Source organism: Poromitra crassiceps (assembly GCF_964638095.1).
Source record: "Poromitra crassiceps genome assembly, chromosome: 30".
In the NCBI taxonomy this organism is placed as follows: Eukaryota; Metazoa; Chordata; class Actinopteri; order Beryciformes; family Melamphaidae; genus Poromitra; species Poromitra crassiceps.
In genome coordinates this window covers 13,036,366-13,057,733 of record NC_139652.1, presented here as the reverse complement: position 1 = coordinate 13,057,733, position 21,368 = coordinate 13,036,366, and the positions used below count along the sequence as shown (strand labels likewise).

Here is a 21,368-nt window from a genome sequence, read left to right as displayed (position 1 = left end):
AGACTTTATTTCATTTCTCAAGTTCATTGTTGATGTGTCCTGCACCTGACCTACTGAGCTGATGTGCACGCTCTACTTCCTCCTTCATTTAACTTATGAAATTGATCCATGCTGCCCACTGTCACCCCATTCATATATTTTGTTGGAAGATTATAAGCACACATGGTAAAGGTTGAAATGTGATAGACATATGTGCTGCTTTGGTGGATTAGATGTATTGCAAATTTATCAGTGGACCCTAGCAATTTCAAAAGGTTCTTAAGTCATTTTCAATCATGAGAGACTCGTAGGCGTATGGCTCCATGATATGATGACGCTCCTCTTGAGATGAGATAGGGGGGGCGTCAGTGACGTATAGGATAGATAATCCCCCCATAGGGATTTCTACAGGAGCCATGACGTTGGTGGTGATTAGGGGAGGGGGTGAGACAACTGCTCCAGTGATGATGAACAGCAGCTGAGGATGATGGCACAAATGTGAGTAATGACGTAGTAGCAAGGGCTCTATATACCACCACCACCGCTTAGGTGATTGGCTCAGCAGATCAGGAGAGACAGATGTCCTTAGCTGATTGGATATTGGGAAATGGAGAAGGGGCAGTTGTGATGTCACTAGTGATGTCACTCGAGCAATTGTGATGTCACCAGTGATGTCACTCGAGCAATTGTGATGTCACTCAAGCAATTGTGATCTCATCAGTGATGTCACTAAAGGTGCGTTCGCACCGAGATATTTATTTTTCACTCTGTCGCTCAAGTCAACCCTTTGGAATCGCTCTGTCGCTCTGTTTAAATCGCTCATCAACAGGCACACGAAATGACGGACATGTGGGGGATATAACGTTACGCAATGTCATGCTGTTTGTCCACTACGAGCCACCGTCATTGTTTACAAGCTAAGCCTATCAGCGTGCTCCTAATGCGAGCTGCATACCGGTAGTACAGACTTCACTTCATGTCAGCTGTCAGCCTGTCAATGCGGTTTGTTGCCACACAATAAACCAGCAGTTTGTTCCAAGCCAGAGTGATCCTTGACTCGCTCTCACACGGCAGCCAATCAGCGTTGAACAGCGAGCGACTGATGCCAGCGTATTTTCGCTCGAGTTGGAATATTTCATCTTGAGCGACGAGCGTATTTTCTCCCTATCGCTCTGTCTCTGCCGCTCGGACGCCCAGCGATTATTCTCCCAGGCGAATATACGCATAATCGCTCGTTTGCATTGACTTTGTATGTAAACTCGACGCCAGCGACAAACTTTAATAGGTCGGTGTGAACGCAGCTTAAGGAGTTACACACCCTGAATGACAAGGGGCATGTACGCATGGGGTGCTCTAAACTATGCTGTAGAGGTTAGTCTTCCATGATTGAAATTCAGTCAAAGACCACACTTCTGCTAGGTATGTTTATGTACTGGTGATAACCAAGACCACCAAATATTGCCAAGACTAACACCTCATCACGTAAAGCAAGATTATAAGCAAACATAACAAGAAACTCATTGTGAAACAGATGATTGGAAACAGAATTTGGACCTGATAACTAACTGAGAAACCAAATATTGTACGTTTTGTGAGGTCTTTGGACAAGACTCTTAATGAAATGAATCTGGATGATGAAATGAATCTGGACTGTTAATCAGGTGATTGATCCCTTTATGTTAATTCCACCTCATACTTCATCTTCCCTCTATTTAGAAATGCACCATTTAACTCTGTGTTTTAGGTGGAGAAGAGTGCAGATGCTTGGGAGGTTGGAGGAAGAACATCCCTAGAAGCCGACAGTATGCAACTGCGCCCTCTCATCGGCACAGTCTCATCATTTGATGCAGATGGCGGCTTCATCAATCAGACCACCTTTTTCCCACTCAGCAGTCTCTCTGAAGGTACCGCTACTCCACCTACTTCACACACTCACTCAGCAGTCTCTCTGAAGGTACCGCTACTCCACCTACTTCACACACTCACTCAGCAGTCTCTCTGAAGGTACCGCTACTCCACCTACTTCACACACTCACTCAGCAGTCTCTCTGAAGGTACCGCTACTCCACCTACTTCACACACTCACTCAGCAGTCTCTCTGAAGGTACCGCTACTCCACCTACTTCACACACTCACTCAGCAGTCTCTCTGAAGGTACCGCTACTCCACCTACTTCACACACTCACTCAGCAGTCTCTCTGAAGGTACCGCTACTCCACCTACTTCACACACTCACTCAGCAGTCTCTCTGAAGGTACCGCTACTCCACCTACTTCACACACTCACTCAGCAGTCTCTCTGAAGGTACCGCTACTCCACCTACTTCACACACTCACTCAGCAGTCTCTCTGAAGGTACCTCTACTCCACCTACTTCACACACTCACTCAGCAGTCTCTCTGAAGGTACCGCTACTCCACCTACTTCACACACTCACTCAGCAGTCTCTCTGAAGGTACCGCTACTCCACCTACTTCACACACTCACTCAGCAGTCTCTCTGAAGGTACCGCTACTCCACCTACTTCACACACTCACTCAGCAGTCTCTCTGAAGGTACCGCTACTCCACCTACTTCACACACTCAAGGGGCCGGCCGTATGCTTGCTGCATTTTTTTAATTTAATTTCCTCCCCCAAGATAGGTTATTGGAAAAAGGTCACGATTGTGGACAAACAAGAGTGCTGCATCGGCTTACACATGACTGGTTGTTTTGCTTTGAGGAAAATCTTCTCCTTTCCTCTTCTGCTTCTGCTTCATTGTCATTGTAAGGAAGTTTGTGTGCTTGCCTTGTGTGAAGTGTGAAGTTTGCTGGATCTTAGGTAAGGGCTCACGGGCAGTGATCGATTAGAACCACAGAGATGTCTTTCAAGCTTTAATGAAATATCAGGCAGATAGGAGCAAGGCAGAAGCAACATACAGAGCTTAAAGATTGCAGAAAGGGGAATAGGACCATAGCTATCATAACAGAACAACACCTTTATATCCCCCACATTCGAGGTATGACATCATTGGTGATGTCACAACGTCCGGGGAGGTATGACATCATCGATGACCTCACAAAGTCACGTCTGCCATCACAGTCAGCCTAGACCATCTGACATCGCTGATGACCTCACAGGGGAAACTCTGACATCACCGATGACCTCACAAGGTGAACTCTGACATCATCATCGATCATCATCATTGCGTCGTTGGCGCCTTGGTTGGTGGGCGTCAATTGCCCCAAGAACAGGCCTGATGGTGGGCCATTATGGAGCATTTTCTACAGTCATTGTCTTTTTACAGCACTAGATGGGGTACATTCTCAGGTTCCTTCAGCCGTCTGTCTTTCACCACAGTCGTGGTGGTCATCTATATTTTGGTCACTGCTATTTCTGGTTTCCCTAGGTTACGGTTGCCTCTTTAATCTTCATGTGCCCCACAGCTGACATGGAGTGTAAATAAACTAGCAAAACAAACAGAGTTGTAGTGGGTAATATACACATTGTATGCAGTGCAGCATTCCACTGTTTCTATTTGGGTCAGGTTTGACCTTGTGTGTACGCGGCTGCCTTAAAGCTGCGAGGCATTTGACCTCTCATGCTGCTTTACATACAGGGCTCGAAGCTGACTTATTTATTATTGTCTACAGGCCACAGTGGCTGCCAACACCCACAATGCACCAGCCACTTTGACTACTTTAAATACTAATACCAAGACTTCTCCAGAGCAGTACGGTCTTCAACAGTGGTCTTCCGCAGAGGTACTGCAGGGGGTCCGCCAATTTTTGTCAAAGTATGTGAACAATAAAAAAAAATATTTGAGACAAAACATAATATGGAGTAAACTGCAAGCATTAGAATTGAATAAGCTACTTTGGACAAAAATGATTTACAAAGCGAATCTGATGAAGCAATATGCGAAACGCGTTGTTCACTCACTTGCTTTTCAATGTAATCTATTCATAAAAAGAAGTGTCAATCCTGATATCCTGGTGTGCTCTGGATTATAAATGTTATTATAGGCCACACTTAAAATTAGGGGTGGGGGAAAAAATCGATTCACCTAAGTATCGCGATTTTTAATGTCACGATTTTTTGGATCGATCTTTTATTCCAGAATCGATAATCGCAAATTAAAAAAAAAAAATTTTTTTTTTTTTTTTTTTTTTTTGGGTGCTTGCAGTCAGGCCACTCACTGAACAGCAGGCTAGGCGCCGCCTACTGGTTTACTAGTGGTTTTATTACTTTATTAGTTAGTCTGAAGTAATAATTACACTTCAGGGTTAAAGTGGGTGCATCTCATTGTAAAATTGGACTTCAAACGGCCCAAATCTGGCTTCAAACGGCCCAAATTTCACGCGCGTTGGCCCATATCGGCCTGGCCTGCTTGGTATCTAATGCCCGGCCTGAATTATGATCCCAGTCCGCCCCTGTTTTTAACTATATCGCCCAGCCCTACTCATGATATATAATATACAGTCTCTAGTGTATGATTCAACTTTTCCCATGTTCTAATCTAGTGTAAAAAAGCAAACAAACTGAAAAAATAAAAGAAAAAAATAAACAAAAATCGCAATAAATCGTAATATCGAATCGCAATAATCGTAGAATCGCAATACTTAAGAATCGCAATATAAATCGAATCGGCACCCAAGAATCGTGATAGTATCGAATCGGGAGATAAGTGAATCGCCACAGCCCTACTTAAAATGCACCACTATTTTATTTTAAATCGTAGCAGTTCCCTGTTCTGTTTAAACCAAGGCGTCCTTGGGCTAAAGCCCTGCCCTAGGGAATAGACAAACTTAAAGTCGAGCTGAAATGACATTCCAGGTGATGTCGTATGTCTTATCGTGAGGTATTTCTGAGTGAAACAGTGTAGAGGGCGGGACATAGTGTGTGGAGGAGTTTGATTTGACTGCTGAAGAGAGTGGGCGTGTCTGGGATGAGGGACTGGAGTGAACTGACTGAAGTGAGGGGCCTTTGCGAGCCGAGTGCTCTGTGCCTCGGAGCAGAGCGAGATAGCAGCAGCTGTCCGCAAAATAATGTATCTTACTGGACAAATCTGAGACCTACCGGTCATGTTTCAATAACACTCTATGTACAAACACAATATCATGTAAATGCAGCCCCGTGCACTCATGCTCGCTGGCTGGCTCACTGCACCCAGCCCCAGAGCAGAGGACTGATGGTTGGCTCCCCCCGGGGGGGATAGCCTTTCTTCTCCCCGAGGCAGAGTGCTGGCTGCTCGCCTTGAAGCGTGCAACAAGCCGCGGTAAATAGCAATATTCCTGGAATGTGAGTGTAGAAAATGGTCCATAATGGCCCACCATCAGGCCTGTTCTTGGGGCAATTGACGCCCACGAACCAAGGCGCCAACGACGTAATGATGATGACACCGCCGTGACATCATCGACGATGATGTCAGAGTTCACCTGTGAGGTCATCAGCGATGTCAGACGGTCTAGGCTGACTGCGATGGCAGACGTGACTTTATGAGGTCACCGATGATGTCATACCTCCCCGGACGTTGTGACATCACCAACGATGTCATACATCGAATGTGGGGGGGGGGTATAAAAGGTTCACACAAGGCAAGCACACAAACTTCCCTACAAACTGATCCTTCGAGCGGATCCGAGGACTTACGAAGCTCCGAGATGTCACGGGAGTCAGGTGAGCCCGCTCTGGATCCGACACCCCACCAACCAGAGGAGCAATTCAAGCCAATTACATGTCCTTTGCATTCTACATGAAAGACATTAACGTTAATTTTACTTTGTATGTTACATACTTATTGGCTAATTAACATTTATGGGCTAGAAAAGTCTGCCCATGTAGGCAGCCATGTTGCCTGCTTGGAATTTTCTCCTAGCCATGAAGATTGACATTATGATTATTGATAGATTATTATGATAGTACGAGCTGACGTAAGCACACTGTAGATATTGTTATGAATGAAGACAACATGGTTGACTCTTGATGGGGAAAACGAAAGATTTTTTGTGCGTGCATACATTGTTAAATAGGTGCACTCTATGAACAGGGATGTGATCTAAAGTAGTGAAAGTCATTTTTCATTTCAGCTCGATTTTAAAGCCGCAGCCAAAATGGACTGTCAGCTGAGGGCTGCTGGTAACTTCCCTGCCTGTTGGCACATATTTTGTGTTGTGTCTCTTGTCTGTTAGGTTATAAGCCAATGAAGGGGGACTGGGTCCAAGCCAAATATTTCATCAATCCCACCCAATGGACCACCCAGGCTCAATCTGTGGCGCCCTTGCGTTATTCCCGCATGGACAAGGTAATAAATAGCCTCATTTGAAGGTCTAGGCCAGCCATTCCTAACCTGTGGGCCGCCAAGATATTGCATGTGGGCCACCAAATCATTTGCAACACATTACGATTTTCATGGGGGGGGGGAAATATTATTTATAATTATGTATGAGAAAATGCATTTCTCAATTGTTTAATGATGCTGTTATTTTATTTCAAATCTGGGAACCCAACATAAACAAAATAAAATAAATCTGTCCGTAAGGCTGTTTGTGTTTGCTGATTTAAAAAACTAAAGCGGTAAGAACGTCTTGTATTTGCTAAACGGAAGGTGATGAATCTGTCGGTCCAGAAAAAGTTGAACTGGGTTGAATTTTCTGAACTTTCCTTTTCAAAACGGATGGACATTGTGGCCGTGGCCTTAGCCTTTGAAGCCCAGTTTACACCAGTGATTCACAACGAGACGAAACCATTTAAAAAACGCTGCAGGGAAAAGTAGCAGCAGTCAAGTCACGGGCTAGTAGTTGGACGTTTCAACTTGTCGTGGATCTTTGATCTAAACTGGGTTTTACTCACAGCAGCGAGCTAATAAAGATGTCTTGATCAAATGTAGCACCTTGTTTATATATAAATCTGATTACGCTCACGCCTCTCCTTCCTCAATTCAATTCAATTCAACAAACTTTATTAGTCCCGCAAGGGGCAATTTAAGGCATGAATACAAAGACAAAACAAGAAACAAGGACAATATGACACATGACACTGATAAAGCAAGGATCCCTGATTACAATGTATCCAACACACAGAAGAATACAGGAGTCAAGTCAATATAAATTCAGTCAATGCAATCTATAAGTGCATATTAGACTTGTTCAAAAGGTTAAAAACAAATGTCAAAAGTGCATATAGTTAGTCTATATTAACTGACCATTTCTTGTCCTGTGGCTGTTCACCAGTCAAATGGCCTCTGGAACAAAACCAAACTTCCTTCTGTTTGTTTTGCAGGCAGGCTGTCTAAAGCACTTTCCTGATGGCATTAAGTCAAAACAGACATGAAGGACGTGTGGAGTCATTGATTATCTTGTGCGCTTTCTTCAGCACTTGTGCACTATTAAACTGTACTAGGGATCTTTGTGTTTTGCCTATAATTTTAGAGCTAAGTTTGACAACACCTTGCAGTCTGTTCTTGTCTTTTTGACAGAGGGATGAGAACCAGCAGATAAATGAAAATGTTAAAATACTTTCAATAAAAGAAGAATAAAACTTGGCCAGAATTCTCTGGTCTGAATCTCAGTTTGTCATCAAACACAGTTCCCAAATATTTATACTTCTGGACAATTTCCACATCAGCTCCGTGGATGGTTGTTGGAGCGATGTCTATGTGTTGTGGTGAGATTACCATTTCTTTGGTTTTGGACACATTTAAATCTAGAAGAGAGCGATCACACCAGTCTACAAAGTCTTGTATTATGGGTCCATGTGATTGGTCTGACTGACTGAGAAGAGATAAGATAACACTGTCGTCAGCAAATTTTTTAATATGGTGATTTTTGTATTTGCCAAGACAGTCGTTTGTGTATAAAATAAAAAGAAAGGAAGAAAGAAAGAAAGAAAACAGCCCTGCCGTGACCCAGTGGAAATTAAAATCGATTTGGAGCTTTTACCATTTTCTACCATCTGCACTCTCCTCTGTCTCCAGGTGCGTGTGTCCAGTGTGTTCGGTAGAAATGGGGTGGTGGAGGACGATGTGTTCTTCAGCTTGGACTCTCTGCTGCTGCCTGCCCACTACCAGCCTCTAACGGGAGACTTGGTCAACCTGGTAATAGTGGAGAGCAACCAGTCCATCTATTCCTGGAGGGCCCTGTGCATGGCACCCTTCCAACAGACGTAATAACCACAGCATTTGAACTCAGTTGTTTATAGTCAGAACTGCATTAGTCTGTTCCATATGGGACCAGGGAACAGAATTACCACCAGCCAAATGCTGGTAAAATATGCAAGTGGCTGGTAGCTTTGCTTCACTCTGAGCCAAAAAACAACAACCCAAATGCTAATCTATTAGATTGACTGGTAAAATCTGAACATTCACTTGCCATTTGGCCGGTCGATATTTTTTTTATTTTATTTTGCACCCTATATGAGACCATATTGATATACAGTAGATGATGATAACTCAGATCAACCTATAGAAACAGCTTTGTGGTTATTCTCTTTGCAGTAAGAATTAGGGCTGTGAATCTTTACTGGCCTCACGATTCGATTACGATTCAGAGGGCTACGATTCGATTCGATAACGATTATCGATGCATCTCGATGCATCTTAAATCGATGCATGACTTTTTTTCCCGAAGACATTTTATTCTCACTTTCTTTTTTCTCACTGTGTGGCTACTTTTAAAATAAAAGTGCATTTAGAATTGCATTGTATTATGATCCATAATTAAAATAAACAACTGCATGTACTTCCATTATATTTTATTTGATTATATATATATATATATATAATAATCGATTTTTGACATTTGTGAATCGATGCAGAATCGTGCTGGTCCGCATCGCGATGCATCTTATAATCGATTATTTTTGACACCCCTAGTAAGAATGCTGCAGCACCTGTCCCAGAGGCTCAGATCGAGAGCCTCCTGGAGAACAAAGGTGGTCTGGTTGTCTCAGAATATGGCCAGTTTGGGGCTCTGCTGATGGGGGAGAGACAAGAGCTGGTGATCTGGATACAGTGAGTGAATCATGAAAAAAATAATTGTTACAAGGTTGTTTTTCTGAAATCTAGCATCCACCTTTTTTTGTTTATGTCTATTACTGAGCATTTCTCAAATTATTTTCTCATATGAATCGTAACTGTAAGATTGTATAATCCCCCCTTTTCTCTCTTTATAAACAGGAATAAGGGTTCCAAGACCCACAGGCTCAAGTGCTGTGAGTTTGCCGGCTGGGACTCCGAAGAACAGTTCACCTTGTGCACAGGCAAAGAACTACCAAGACAGAAACAACAACGCGCATTGCAACAAGCAGTCTGCTCGATGTCCGGCTCTGCTCTCGGGCCTCCAGAAGATCAAGTCTGTGATGCGAAAGAAGGGGACAGAGTAAATCATCAGGCTCGGCAGGAGACCCATTTCCCCGCTGCCAGGACAGAGGAAAGAGAGGTGGATATTGCACCAGCGGAGAGGCTGTCTGTTGTAGTGAGCTGCCAAGCAAAGTAAGTTTTCTTTTCTTTTTCTAAATCTTGTAATGGGAATAGTAGAAACAACAGCAGCAGTCGTAGGAGTAATGGATCAAAAAGATTAATTTACTTAATAGAAACCTGTTGGGTCAGCATGATAGCACTTACTGTAAGGCCTTGTGCGAGTGGTGTTGAAATCCATGTGTGGGACTTTCCACTTGGCTCAGGAGCCTGGGGAGCTGTGCCGAGCTGCTGCTGCTGCGCTTCTGCTCTTTCACCATCGGGAGGCGCCTCGAGGTCACGGTAGGCAGTAAAGAGGAGCTACTGCTGCAGCCCTGTGTGCCCTACACTCCCTACTATCCCCATGATACCCGGCCGGCCCCTACGATGCCCACCCACGTGATCTCGGTCTCCGCTCCAAAGGACCCTCCTAGGTATCGCAACGTTCATATTCAATGTTCAATAACAAACGCTGCTTTTATGTCATCCTCGTTTGATCTGCTCCTGTGGTTGTCTCTCTCTCTCTCTCTCTCTCTCTCTCTCTCTCTCTCTCTCTCTCTCTCTCTCTCTCTCTCTCTCTCTCTAAAACAAAGACTGTTATTCATAGTCAATTTAATTATTTGTCTAACCTCGTGTTAAGTTTTGAGACTCACTTTCCCTCCCCCAGGCTCCTTAAGCGGCGGCTGCCAAACTTCATGGGTAACTACCCGGTGCCCCAGGCCGTGAGAGACTGTGTGGAAACTCAGAGTGATGTGCTGGTTGTTCAGCCCTGCCTAGGAGAGGTGAGGGTTACCTGCAAAAATGTAGAGGTTTAAGTCAGTGGGTGGAATATTGCACTAACAATGACAAGAGTAAGGGGGTTGGACTTCCAGTCGGCTCCACCTAGGCTTGGGCTGATTTGTGATCATATTGAATATTGCAATGCGATATTTGCCGCCATATGCGATATTTTTCACAATTTCGAATATCGTCGTGTTTCGTGTGTGTTTTGTTTTCTCTCTAAATTTTGTGCACAGTCTGCCCTGCTGCTGACCCTCATTTGTGTACATTATTAGTACTAAGAGTGTTGCTGCAAAGGGAGAGGTAACAAAAGGAAGTGAACAGCATATTAACCTCTGTCCTTTATTTATTCATACTACCGGTATGTAATGTACTGTATGTCCCTGAAACATAAAATACAATAAAATATAATAACAATTAAAGAAATAAAAAACTTTAAATGTAACTGTAAATGAAAAGACCGTACTTGCATGTGAGGAAACGGACAAAAGCTCGAGGGTGGCTGTTTGGTGTCTGAAAACTACCCTCTGATTTCCTTGTAGACGGGGGCAAAAACACATAGAATTTGCGTATGGTGATAAAGTGTCGCATTATCATTCTCCCGTTTCTTTATGCTCAGGTCCTGTCATCGTCCAACATGCGTGCACGTTTCTCAGCCCTGCTGTGGCTGGAGGAGCTCCATGCAGAGAACGAACTGAAAGGGTTGACCATCACTGGAGCCCTCCTCAAGAAAGGATCCGTCTACCTGCACCTTGAAGTCCTCGGCCTGGCCGAGGGCAGACCTAATGTCAATATAGGTGAGGAGGCCTTAAAGGAACCCTCCGCCCATTTTCAACCAGCTTTGTATCATTAGAACATCAGTAGTGTATCAGAAAACTGTAAACGGTTTTGAAGTCTGTCATTTAATTTGACAGTTATTGAGTGTTAAAGTGTGGACCAGTGACATCACTGGTCCACACTAACTCAAATTAATAACTCATTAATTCAAATCAACTCTCAATAACTGTCAAACTATTCATCATTCATCTAGTTTGACAGTTATTGAGAGTTGATTTGAGTTAATGAGTTATTAATTTGAGTTAGTGTGGACCAGTGATGTCACTGGTCCACACTTTAACACTCAATAACTGTCAAATTTAATGACAGACTTCAAAACAGTTTACAGTTTTCTGATATACTACTGATGTTCTAATGATACAAAGCTGGTTGAAAATGGGCAGAGTGTTCCTTTAAGGCCTAAACAGACTCGTCCGTCCGCCTCGAATTGGAGCCGTCTCGCCGTCTGCCAGCGCCAGCGAGCCCTACACGCTAGGACGCCACTACACCCTCCCTCCTCCCACCCTCCCTCCTCCTGTGGGAGCTCCGTGGGAAAATGGCGGCGATTGAGTGCAAGGCAGTCTGAATGAAATTGAATGTAACGTTCCCAATTCTATGTATTAAATTCTCAAAAACGACCCTCAACATTTGGGAAGGCTAAGCCACACAACTAGTTCGTTATAATCTAATGTCATGCTTTGAAGGCGACTTACGACGATGAGCCAAGGCAACGGCCAGTCACAACTCTCATGCAGCTGATGTCACGCACGTATCGTCGCCGCTGAGTTACATTTTGGAGCAGCCGACGGCGCCGCCTCCGCGTAGGACGGCGCTCCGGAGGGCGGGGCGAGGCTCTGACGGACGAGTCTGTTTAGGCCTTTAGGAACCTGTGCAGCACAGCCAATCGAGCTGAACAGTCACGTGACATATCTTGCCCCGGAAGTGAGTTTCCCATTCATCTTCTCCATGGACATTTAGAAAAATACGTATACAACAAGTTTTCAGGCTGGATCCAAGCCACCCCGCGTGACCATCTGAATCGTGAGTGACCATAAAACATTTCAGTTGGAGCACATTCGATTTTTCGAATTTCGATTGGTCACGGGGCGGCTTGGTTCTAGCCTTAAAACTCGTTATATAAGGTTTCTTGAAATGTCTCTCGAGAAAATAAATGGGGAAACTCACTTCCGGGGCAAGAAATGTCACGTGACTTTTCAGCTCTATTTGTTCATGTTTTATTCTGCTAGCTTTTTTTGCAGTGCAATAAGAGACTAATCACGCCTGTTCTACAGGTGACAGAATTGCACTGAAGAAGCCTCAGAGTGGTGACGTGGTAATGGAGTACATTGGCTATGTCACAGAGGTAGAGATTTTTGATATTTTTGAAACGTTGCTTAAAAGCCAGCAATGTTTTTTTTAATATATATAAATTCTATATTTTTCAAGCATCTCTTAATGTTTTTTAATCTAGATTTCATCTAACAATGTGTTTTTACCCTCAGATCAATGATGAGGATGTCAGTTTGAGAGTCAACTCAGAGTTTCAGCACAACTACCTAGGAGAGCCTCTTGATGTTGAATTCACATACAACAGGTGAAAAAGGGGAAGGTCTTATTTCATATTTGGTTGCATTTACAGTACGCACTAATTAAATGTACATCAGTTGGCCCAATACACATGACCTCTGTTAATTATAAGCACGTTGATTATGTTTACATTACCAGGTTGACCATGAGGCGGTGTCACAATGCACTTGACAACGCAAAGCATTTTAGGAATGGTAAGTGGAGGTTTCATTTAGATTGTTGTAGGGAGTCAACACGTTACCTGCATGTGTCTGAACACATTGGAGACAATCTGGAGGACATGTGGTGCATTCTACTATGCTAAACAAGAAGTCATTAACATCTATATCTATATAAAAATATGGAGGTAAGTAACCATAACATGATTTATCTTGATCTTCTCATTATCGTAATTACACTGGTGGGCTAGATGTTTACAACTTTAACTGTTTACAATTTTTGTTTACATTTTGCTGCAAAGTTTCACACTCATTCCTATCCCATGATCGTCAATGTCAACAGTGGCCCACGCAGACCCTGACTTACATTTTTAATCTTCACCCTGCTGTCCAGTCCTGTTCCCCACCAAAGTTATTGTCCAGGCCCGGCAGTGGAAAGGAAAGTGGGCAGAGAAGCCAGACAAAAACAAAACCATGGCGGACAGTGAGGTGACGATCAAAATGGGGGGGGGGGGGAAGACATGGTTTCATGAAGCATCGTTTTTGACTGAGTGTGATTGTTTCTCAACACCAGGTGCCAACCATGGAAAATGGGGAGAAGATGTCAAACGTTTCCGTCGACATGAAGTCAAAGGGCACACAGACGAAAGGTATTTGATTTTGGATTTGGTGCAAACATTCCCTGTAATGAGCAGATAATATTAAGATCACTGTGCGGCACAGTGGCTCAGTGGTTAGCACCGCCACCTCACAGCAAAGAAGGTTGTGGGTTTGAATCTCCACCCCGGTCCTTTCTGCAATGTTCTCCGTGTGTCTGCTCCGGTTTCCTCCCACAGTCTAAAGATACGCTGTGTTTGTGTAGTATCGTAATGTAATGTTTGTGGATGTACTATAGACGGTTTTCACCAGAGCGCAACCCCACAGCACTTCCTTTTTCTCAGCATTCGGCAAACTGCAGAAATATTCACTCGACATCGTTACTTTTGTTTTCGCTGCTCAGCTGTATAGACGGTTTTCACGGAATGGTCAGTCCTGCACTTGAATGTTTTTTTTCCTTTTATGTCCATAGCAAACACTGCAACAGGAAGTGAGCGGGGGTTCAATTTAGAATGTTTTTGTTGTCAAGTTAAAACCGTCTATACTGTGATGATGCTACAGTACAGTATGCAAAGCCCTTTGAGAGAGTTCTAGTGATAAGCGTCTATAAACATAACTGAATTTAACGCTGACAAATGAGTTGTTTGCTTCTAGATGGTACACGGCGATTGAAACCCATCCCCAGCGAAGGGCACTTCTTCAATCCCCAGCTCAACCCCCCTCAGAGAGAGGCAGTGAGGAGGATCCTGGAAGGGGAGTGCCGGCCCACCCCCTATGTGCTGTTTGGACCCCCAGGCACTGGCAAGACGATCACACTTATAGAGGCTATACTGCAGGTAGACACACACACATACAGTAGTATGTATGTAGTCAAGTCACTATATCTCGAGTCTGAGTCGTGTCGAGTCCCCAGTGTTCGAGTCGAGTGCGAGTCATCAAAGTTGGGTCTGCAGGCTTGGAATTTTGTCATTTTAGGGCAATTGGGGACAAAGCCAATTGGCCTTTGTTGTCACATTTTTTAGGGCACATAGGCCATTGAGTGAAATAGGATTTGGAGCCTACAAATGAATAACTTGACTTTACAATAAGAAGAAAAGAAAAAAAATACTGACTTATTCACTTTCTTAACAAACATTTGAAGCGGTCATATACCTCCCTGTATGATACGCTGATTGATGATGGCATTGGCTGTCCAGCCTATACATATTTATTAGCTGTGTCTAAACTTTTACAGTCTGTCTAAAGGGATGCAGAGAGACGAGCAGGCACACACACAGCACACACATACAGTACAGAGAGAGAGAGAGAGAGACTTACAGATACGTGCATAACGTATCTGTATCTTCCTGCCAGCCTGATGTCTAACGTTATACCAGTGGAGTAAATATGTTTCCATATTGTCACCGTAATGTGGGAAATGGAATAGTGACGCGAACATCAGATCATAAATCAGACCTGTGTCAACAGTCAGGCCATAAATCTGACCTGTGTCAACAGTCAGGTCAGTAGTGATGCCATGCGTAATGTAACTTACAGTACAGTTACTGGAATTATTGAATGGCCATAGAAACATTACGTTCATATGAGAGAGAGAGACCCCTACATTGAAAACCAGCATAGAAATTCACTGTTTTGTTGCGACGGCAAGCACAGAATGGAGCATGCCAGAGCGTTCTCAGTCTCCACATTAGCATAAGGACAATGATTTAGTGCCTAGTTCCTCATTGCACGGCTCGCGAGATGCTGGTGGCTCTCGAAGCTTTAGTTGGCGGCTCTAAGAAATTGAAATTATTTTTTTCTTTTTCTTTTTTTAAAGTTTTTTTCCCCCTGCTCTCCCCAAAATGTCAATAAACCTTTATGGTATATTATTACAATACAACAATACTGGTGTTGACAGTAATAGAAGGTGCCAAATCATTCAAAACAATAACCATTTTGCTTTTAGGAGTACCGTAAATTCCGGACTATAAGCCGCGGCTTTTTTCCCGTTTTTTGGCCCCTGCGGCTTATATAACGGTGCGTCTTATCTATGGATTTTTTCAGAAAAAAAATTTCAAATACAAATAAAATCTCTCTTTTTTAGCACTCTTTCTACCTATAAATCCACTTCTGTTTTAATTTCCTCTGTTGCCCTCTTTTCACCACACCGCGGACACTGTGTGCACTGTCGAAATAAACAAAGGTGTTGTGTTATGTTGTTTTGTTGAAATGTTACGGTAATACGGTAAATGGGAGCTTCCTCAAACAGCCAACAATCCCCTCTGTGCGTGAACCCTTACATATGGTAATTACGGTAAGCAAAGTTCATCAGCCCGGAATCACAACAAGACGAGCAGTCTCTCTCTCACTTACCATGGGGAAGGTACGCAGAAAGTCACACGACGCAGCTTTCAAGCTGAAAGCAGTCGAACTCGCACTAAAAGAAACAAACAGAGCAGCAGCGCGTACCCTGGGCATCGATGAGTCAATGGTGAGACGTTGGAAGCAGCAGCAGGAGGAACTGTCTCAGTGTAATAAGACAAAAAAGTCCTTCAGAGGCCACAAAAGCAGATGGCCGGAACTTGAAGATTCCCTTGAGGACTGGGTGTTGACCCAGAGAGGAGACGGCCGAGGCGTTTCCACGGTGCAGATCCGACTGAAGGCCAAAACAATCGCCACCGAGATGAAAATTGAACATTTCAGAGGTGGGCCATCTTGGTGCTACCGATTCATGAGACGAAAGGGACTGTCCGTCCGGGGGAGAACTACTGAACAACTCCCTCCCGACTACCAGGAGAAAATCACAAACTTCGGCGAATTCACACAAAGGAAGATCACGGAATATTATAGGAGTGTGAAAACATCCACAATCACCAACGGGTTCCAAAACGCTGGACTGCTGCGGGATGAAAAGGATGACGCCGCCACAGCTGGCGCTGAGGGCCGTCAGAGGCTTCAGAGGCTGTTCGATGCCGACAGTGATGAAGAGGAGTTCGTTGGTTTTGAGTGACAATGAAGGAGAGAGGAGAGTGGTTGACGAAGCCACCCTGAACCTGTTCGTTTCCGACACTGAAGATGAGGACTTTGGTGGTTTCAGTACGCAGGAAGAAGAGGAAGACGAGGATTAGTGACTTGACTTCTCTGGTTACAGGTTTGCTGCACATATACGGTAGCCTATTGTTGTGTGATTTTGTCTGGGGATTAGTGACCTGACTTTTGTTTTGTTTTGTTGAAATGTTAATAAATGGGAGCTTCCCCAAACAGCGATCTCTTTCCCGACATTCCTCTCTGTGCACGAACCCTTTCATATGGTAATTAAACATCAAAACACCCGCGGCTTATAGTCCGGTGCGGCTTATAGAAGAAAAAAATAGTCAATTTTGGTGCTGCGGCTTATAGACCGGTGCGTCTTATAGTCCGGAATTTACGGTATTGTGCCAGCGTGCAGCGCTGTTCCAAAACGTGTCAACGTGTGTCGTTGCCTGGGAAACGCACATCCCATAATACAACTGTTCGCATCGCATCCCATAATCCTCCAGGCCTGAAAGATTTTCTAGGGGAAACTTGTGTGTGTAAAAAACAATAAAACACAAAAAAATGGTAGGCAGATGTGCTTGGTTGGGGTGGCTTTTGGTGTTTTGCGGTAAAAGTGGCTCTCCTATTGACTTTGTCCTGCCAGTGCGGCTCTCATCGAAGAAATAGTGAGGATCACTGATTTAGTGGTTGGACATTCATTCACACAGACAGGAAACAGTGGAGAAACAGTCAAATAATCTCAGGAAAAGTCCGTTCAATCTTGCAGCGGTGATGTGAGGCGAACATCAGCTCTCTGCCGCTCACTCCCGTAACGCTTACCGGTAATTGCCCCGGTGTGGAGAAGTCCACCTAACCAAGCAGGGACTTTATTACAAAAACAAAACAAAACAAAAAAGCTGTCTTTATCAAGTCCGAGTGCTTGTCTCCAACTTCCAAGTCCGAATGCATGAACACTCAAGTCCAAGTCTGAGTCATCAGTGCCTCAAGTCCAAGTCTGAGTCACAAGTCCAGAACATTGGACTCGAGTCCGAGTCCTACAACACTGACACACACTAACTCTCTCGTAACGGACAAGCCCGTCTTTTATTGTCACACGAACACCACAATACATGCATGCGGCCACAACACACTCATGCTGACGGTGGCCGGTGAAAAGTGTCCTCTGCATTTAACCCATCCAGGCATGTCCTTTCCTCCAAGGGGCAGGCCAGGAGCAGTGGTCGCTTTCTCGTACAGCGCCCGGGGACCAACTTCGGATGTTGTCGTCACTGGTCGGATGACGATGACGATCTGATCTTCTGCATGTTTTTAGTGGGGGGGTTATATACGGAGGAACCCCCTGGGGGAGCACGGGGAGAACATGCAAACTCCACACAGAGAGAAAGGCCCTTATGACGAGATAACCCACCTGGGCAGTAGGCACTGAACATATGGGGGAGAACACAACCACAGTGCCCACAGTGTCCCAGGCGAGAATCGAACCCAGGACCTTCTGACTGTGAGGCGACAGCACTACCGACTGCGCCACCTGTCGTAATCTAACAAAAAAATATTCAGCTTTCCATACGAAAAAGTCTTGTCAAATGGGGGTCCATGCCCCTAATGTGGACTAAATTAGGAGTCCTTGAATGAAAAAGGTTGAAAATCACTGCACTGTGTAACTCATCAGGTCTTAACTTCAACATGTGTGTTCTTAAGTACACAATACAAGAACTTCCCGCGACAGCAGGGGCTCTATGGATGGTGTTTTAATCGCTCTGTCTCCTCACCACTTTATGGGTGACAAGACCGGAGTTCAATTACCGGTCGAGACACTTCCACAGAATTCTTTGTTGCATGCCTGTTATGACTCAGTCTTGTTACTCTCTTATTTTGAAAGGTACTTATGCTGCCAGTATTTCCTCTATGTGATGTGTAACTCCCATTCTGTAACTTCCATTCTAGTCTCTTGCTTGACTGAATCATTCTGTCTTCTCACCTCCCAGGTGTACCATTTTTTGCCCAGTAGCCGGGTCCTGGTATGCACCCCGTCCAACAGTGCTGCTGACCTCATCTGCATCCGTCTACACGACAGTGGCTTCCTGGATGCTGCGAGTTTGGCCCGCGTCAATGCCTCCTCCAGGCAGAACGAGGTATTGCAGAGCATCAAGGAAATGCAATTCACTGTGCTGTGCCTTTTGGTTACATGCATGTATGGTCAAAGGGAAAATCAAGATTTGCCAACATATGCTATTTGGATGCTATTTCCAGACTGCTTCATAGTAAGGATAAAACTGTTCATTTCCCAGTTGGAGTTAAAGCTCATAGCCTGTAGTATTACTGCCATGCTCTGTCATATTGATTGTATACAAGAGCATTTCTCAAGCCATGCTCTATCCACTGAACTATGCAGGATAATCATCAGCATAAAAGGGAGTAAGTGGGTTCTGTTTGTTTCTCTGTTTAAATTTGTGTCCCACATTGGATGATGTCATCAGCAACTGTGATGTCACTGATCATTTCACAATGTATGACATGCGAAGTGAGCAATTATGCCATGAGTCATGTCACTCGAGCACTCCATGATGTGATCAGTGATCGTCACTCGAACAATTGTGATGTCATCAGTGAGTGATGTCATCAGTGATGCGAAGTTGAGCAATTGTACGCCGAGTGACGTCACTCGAGCTCTCCATGATGTGATGGTGATGGCACCAGTGATGTGAAGTTGGGCAATTAGATAGAGCAGGTGAGGCCACGCAGCAGCCGAGCTGCTACGCAAGCCCGCGCAGCCGGCGATAGCGAGGCCTAGGAATCGACACGCGTGAGATTTCCATTTGCTAAAATCGCAGTGGTCAAGATCTTGAAGTAATAATGATTGTTTCATTTATATTTTTTGTCGTTATTTTTCCCTAGTTCATCCCAGAAATACTGATGCAGTACTCAAAGGCAGGAGAGGACATCCGCCATGCCTCCTTCCACAGGATTGTTGTCAGCACCTGTTCCAGCGCTGGCATGTTCTCCAACGTTGGACTGCAGTAAGGCCCGGCTCGTAGCCGAGATAGGGCTCAACAATGAACTCTCCCCTTCCCCCTCATCTACACTCAGCTTGCTAACTGTGGGTTTGTCTTTCTCCTCAGAGTGGGTCATTTCACCCACGTGTTCCTGGATGAAGCCGGCCAGGCGACTGAGCCCGAGTCCATGATCCCCATGAGCCTTGTATCCGAGAGAGACGGACAGGTCTGAACAACAGACACACACACACACACACACACACACACTGACTACATTGATACCATGTCACCGCTACATACTTAACTTTAACCTTGGCTTTAATGTAAACCGAATCCATATTTCTAACCGTAAACCCAATCCCCAAGGGAAGAACTTGATGGCACACCATACTACTCTGATTGATTGATTTTAGAATGACCTCTTGTTTATCCACCCCCTATGTAGATAGTGTTGGCTGGAGACCCCTGTCAGCTGGGTCCAGTGGTGAAATCCAAGGTGGCGTCTGCCTTTGGCCTGGGAGTGTCCTTGCTGGAGAGGCTGATGGCCAACCCCCTGTACTCCAGGGAAGAGTGGGGATACAACCCTATGCTGGTTGGTGCACCACATACAAAGCATATTGTTTTTACAGCCATCACATGGTGTTACATGCAGCATGTTTAACGTTAGGGCCTGTGTCCACCTAGCGTCTTTTTCCGACGTTAAACGCTGGAAGTACGCTGGGAAACGCTGATCTCGGCGCACAATATAACAAGGAAGCAGTCTGAAACTAACGTTAGCTCAGTGCGGTAGTAGCTTGATAGCTGACAGCTAACATTAGCAAACAACACACATACAGTGATTTAGCTCAACACTCACCAGAAATATTAAGTGTCTAGCCAATCTGCTCCCACAATTGAGCCTTTCTGTCTCTGTTGCGATAGTTTTTTCATATGATTAGTTGCCAGAAAAGGAGCACCCGACACCAGCGTCTTTCTGAAAAGTTAAAATATTTTCAGCTGGGAGCGCTGGGAGTCGGGCGCACAAAAACACCAGAGCGCTGTGAAAATAGACGCTGGACGCAGCGCACTTTCTCTAGATGTCTGTGTGCGCCCGCATACGCTCCCCCCCATTGGAAACAATTGAAAATAGACGCCGGAGCTGATGAAAAGACGCTAGGTGAACACAGGCCCTTACCCAGCCTTATATCGGGGTTTTTTTTATTCTAAATTGAATCTCTTTACTACCACAGGTGACCAAGCTCCTCTACAACTACCGTTCCCACGAGGCCCTGCTGGTGCTGCCCTCCAGGCTGTTCTACCAGGGGGAGCTGGGCGTCAGAGCTCCACGGGCCATAGTGGACTCCCTCTGCCAGTGGAAACGCCTGCCCAAAAAGGGCTTCCCACTCCTCTTCCATGGTGTCAGGGTGAGGGCTCTTAACCCATTGATACCTGATGCAGCATTTGTGTGTGTATCCCTTTAAGACCGCGAACCGCGTTAACGCGGTTCGCGGTCTTAAAGGGATACGCACACAAATGAGGGATATACACACAAATGCTGCATCAGGTATCAATGGGTTAACTTGCAAATATGGCTGCACTCCTAAATAAATGCCTGGTTTTTGTCAAGAGTTACAAGTAGGGATGCACGATATGGATTTTTTTCAGCCGATACGTTAAACCGATAAATATCTGCTTCTCCTGGCCGATAACCGATACAATAACCCATAATTATTTCACATTTTTGTATTTAAAGAAATAAGTTCTTAACCTGTATTTTATGCTCACCTGGGGTAAAAAAAATTAAATAAAAAAGGGGCAGATGTAGTGAGCAAAGATGGATGATTTAATATTCCATAGCTCTGACCTAACCAAATCTAACTGACATCACAATTGTGAACACAAAACAAAGAACGCTTCCGATATGATAGGATTGTTTTAGTAAAGTGTATCACTCAGTAGGCAATACAAAAAATAAATAAATGCTTTTATAGAACCGGAAGCCTATAGCTACTATCTAGTCTGCAGATAAAA

General features: G+C 44.5%; 1 protein-coding gene across 1 annotated transcript in view; it reads left to right on the top strand.

Annotated features, from left to right (window-relative positions):
- Nucleotides 1-5,621: 5,621 nt before the first annotated feature.
- Nucleotides 5,622-21,368, top strand: part of mov10l1 (Mov10 like RNA helicase 1) — a gene marked incomplete at both ends in the record, with an annotated part of 29,108 nt that continues 13,361 nt past the window's right edge. Inside the window, 19 exons of the mRNA XM_083663005.1 lie at nucleotides 5,622-5,637; nucleotides 6,150-6,262; nucleotides 7,934-8,121; nucleotides 8,831-8,968; nucleotides 9,134-9,216; nucleotides 9,301-9,448; nucleotides 9,640-9,846; nucleotides 10,080-10,194; nucleotides 10,812-10,989; nucleotides 12,301-12,371; nucleotides 12,511-12,602; nucleotides 12,734-12,789; nucleotides 13,148-13,237; nucleotides 14,005-14,186; nucleotides 18,351-18,497; nucleotides 19,261-19,382; nucleotides 19,485-19,584; nucleotides 19,804-19,950; nucleotides 20,588-20,761. Of these exons, the coding sequence (XP_083519131.1) occupies nucleotides 5,622-5,637; nucleotides 6,150-6,262; nucleotides 7,934-8,121; nucleotides 8,831-8,968; nucleotides 9,134-9,216; nucleotides 9,301-9,448; nucleotides 9,640-9,846; nucleotides 10,080-10,194; nucleotides 10,812-10,989; nucleotides 12,301-12,371; nucleotides 12,511-12,602; nucleotides 12,734-12,789; nucleotides 13,148-13,237; nucleotides 14,005-14,186; nucleotides 18,351-18,497; nucleotides 19,261-19,382; nucleotides 19,485-19,584; nucleotides 19,804-19,950; nucleotides 20,588-20,761 (2,367 nt within the window). The remainder of the gene's footprint in view (nucleotides 5,638-6,149; nucleotides 6,263-7,933; nucleotides 8,122-8,830; nucleotides 8,969-9,133; nucleotides 9,217-9,300; nucleotides 9,449-9,639; nucleotides 9,847-10,079; nucleotides 10,195-10,811; nucleotides 10,990-12,300; nucleotides 12,372-12,510; nucleotides 12,603-12,733; nucleotides 12,790-13,147; nucleotides 13,238-14,004; nucleotides 14,187-18,350; nucleotides 18,498-19,260; nucleotides 19,383-19,484; nucleotides 19,585-19,803; nucleotides 19,951-20,587; nucleotides 20,762-21,368) is intronic.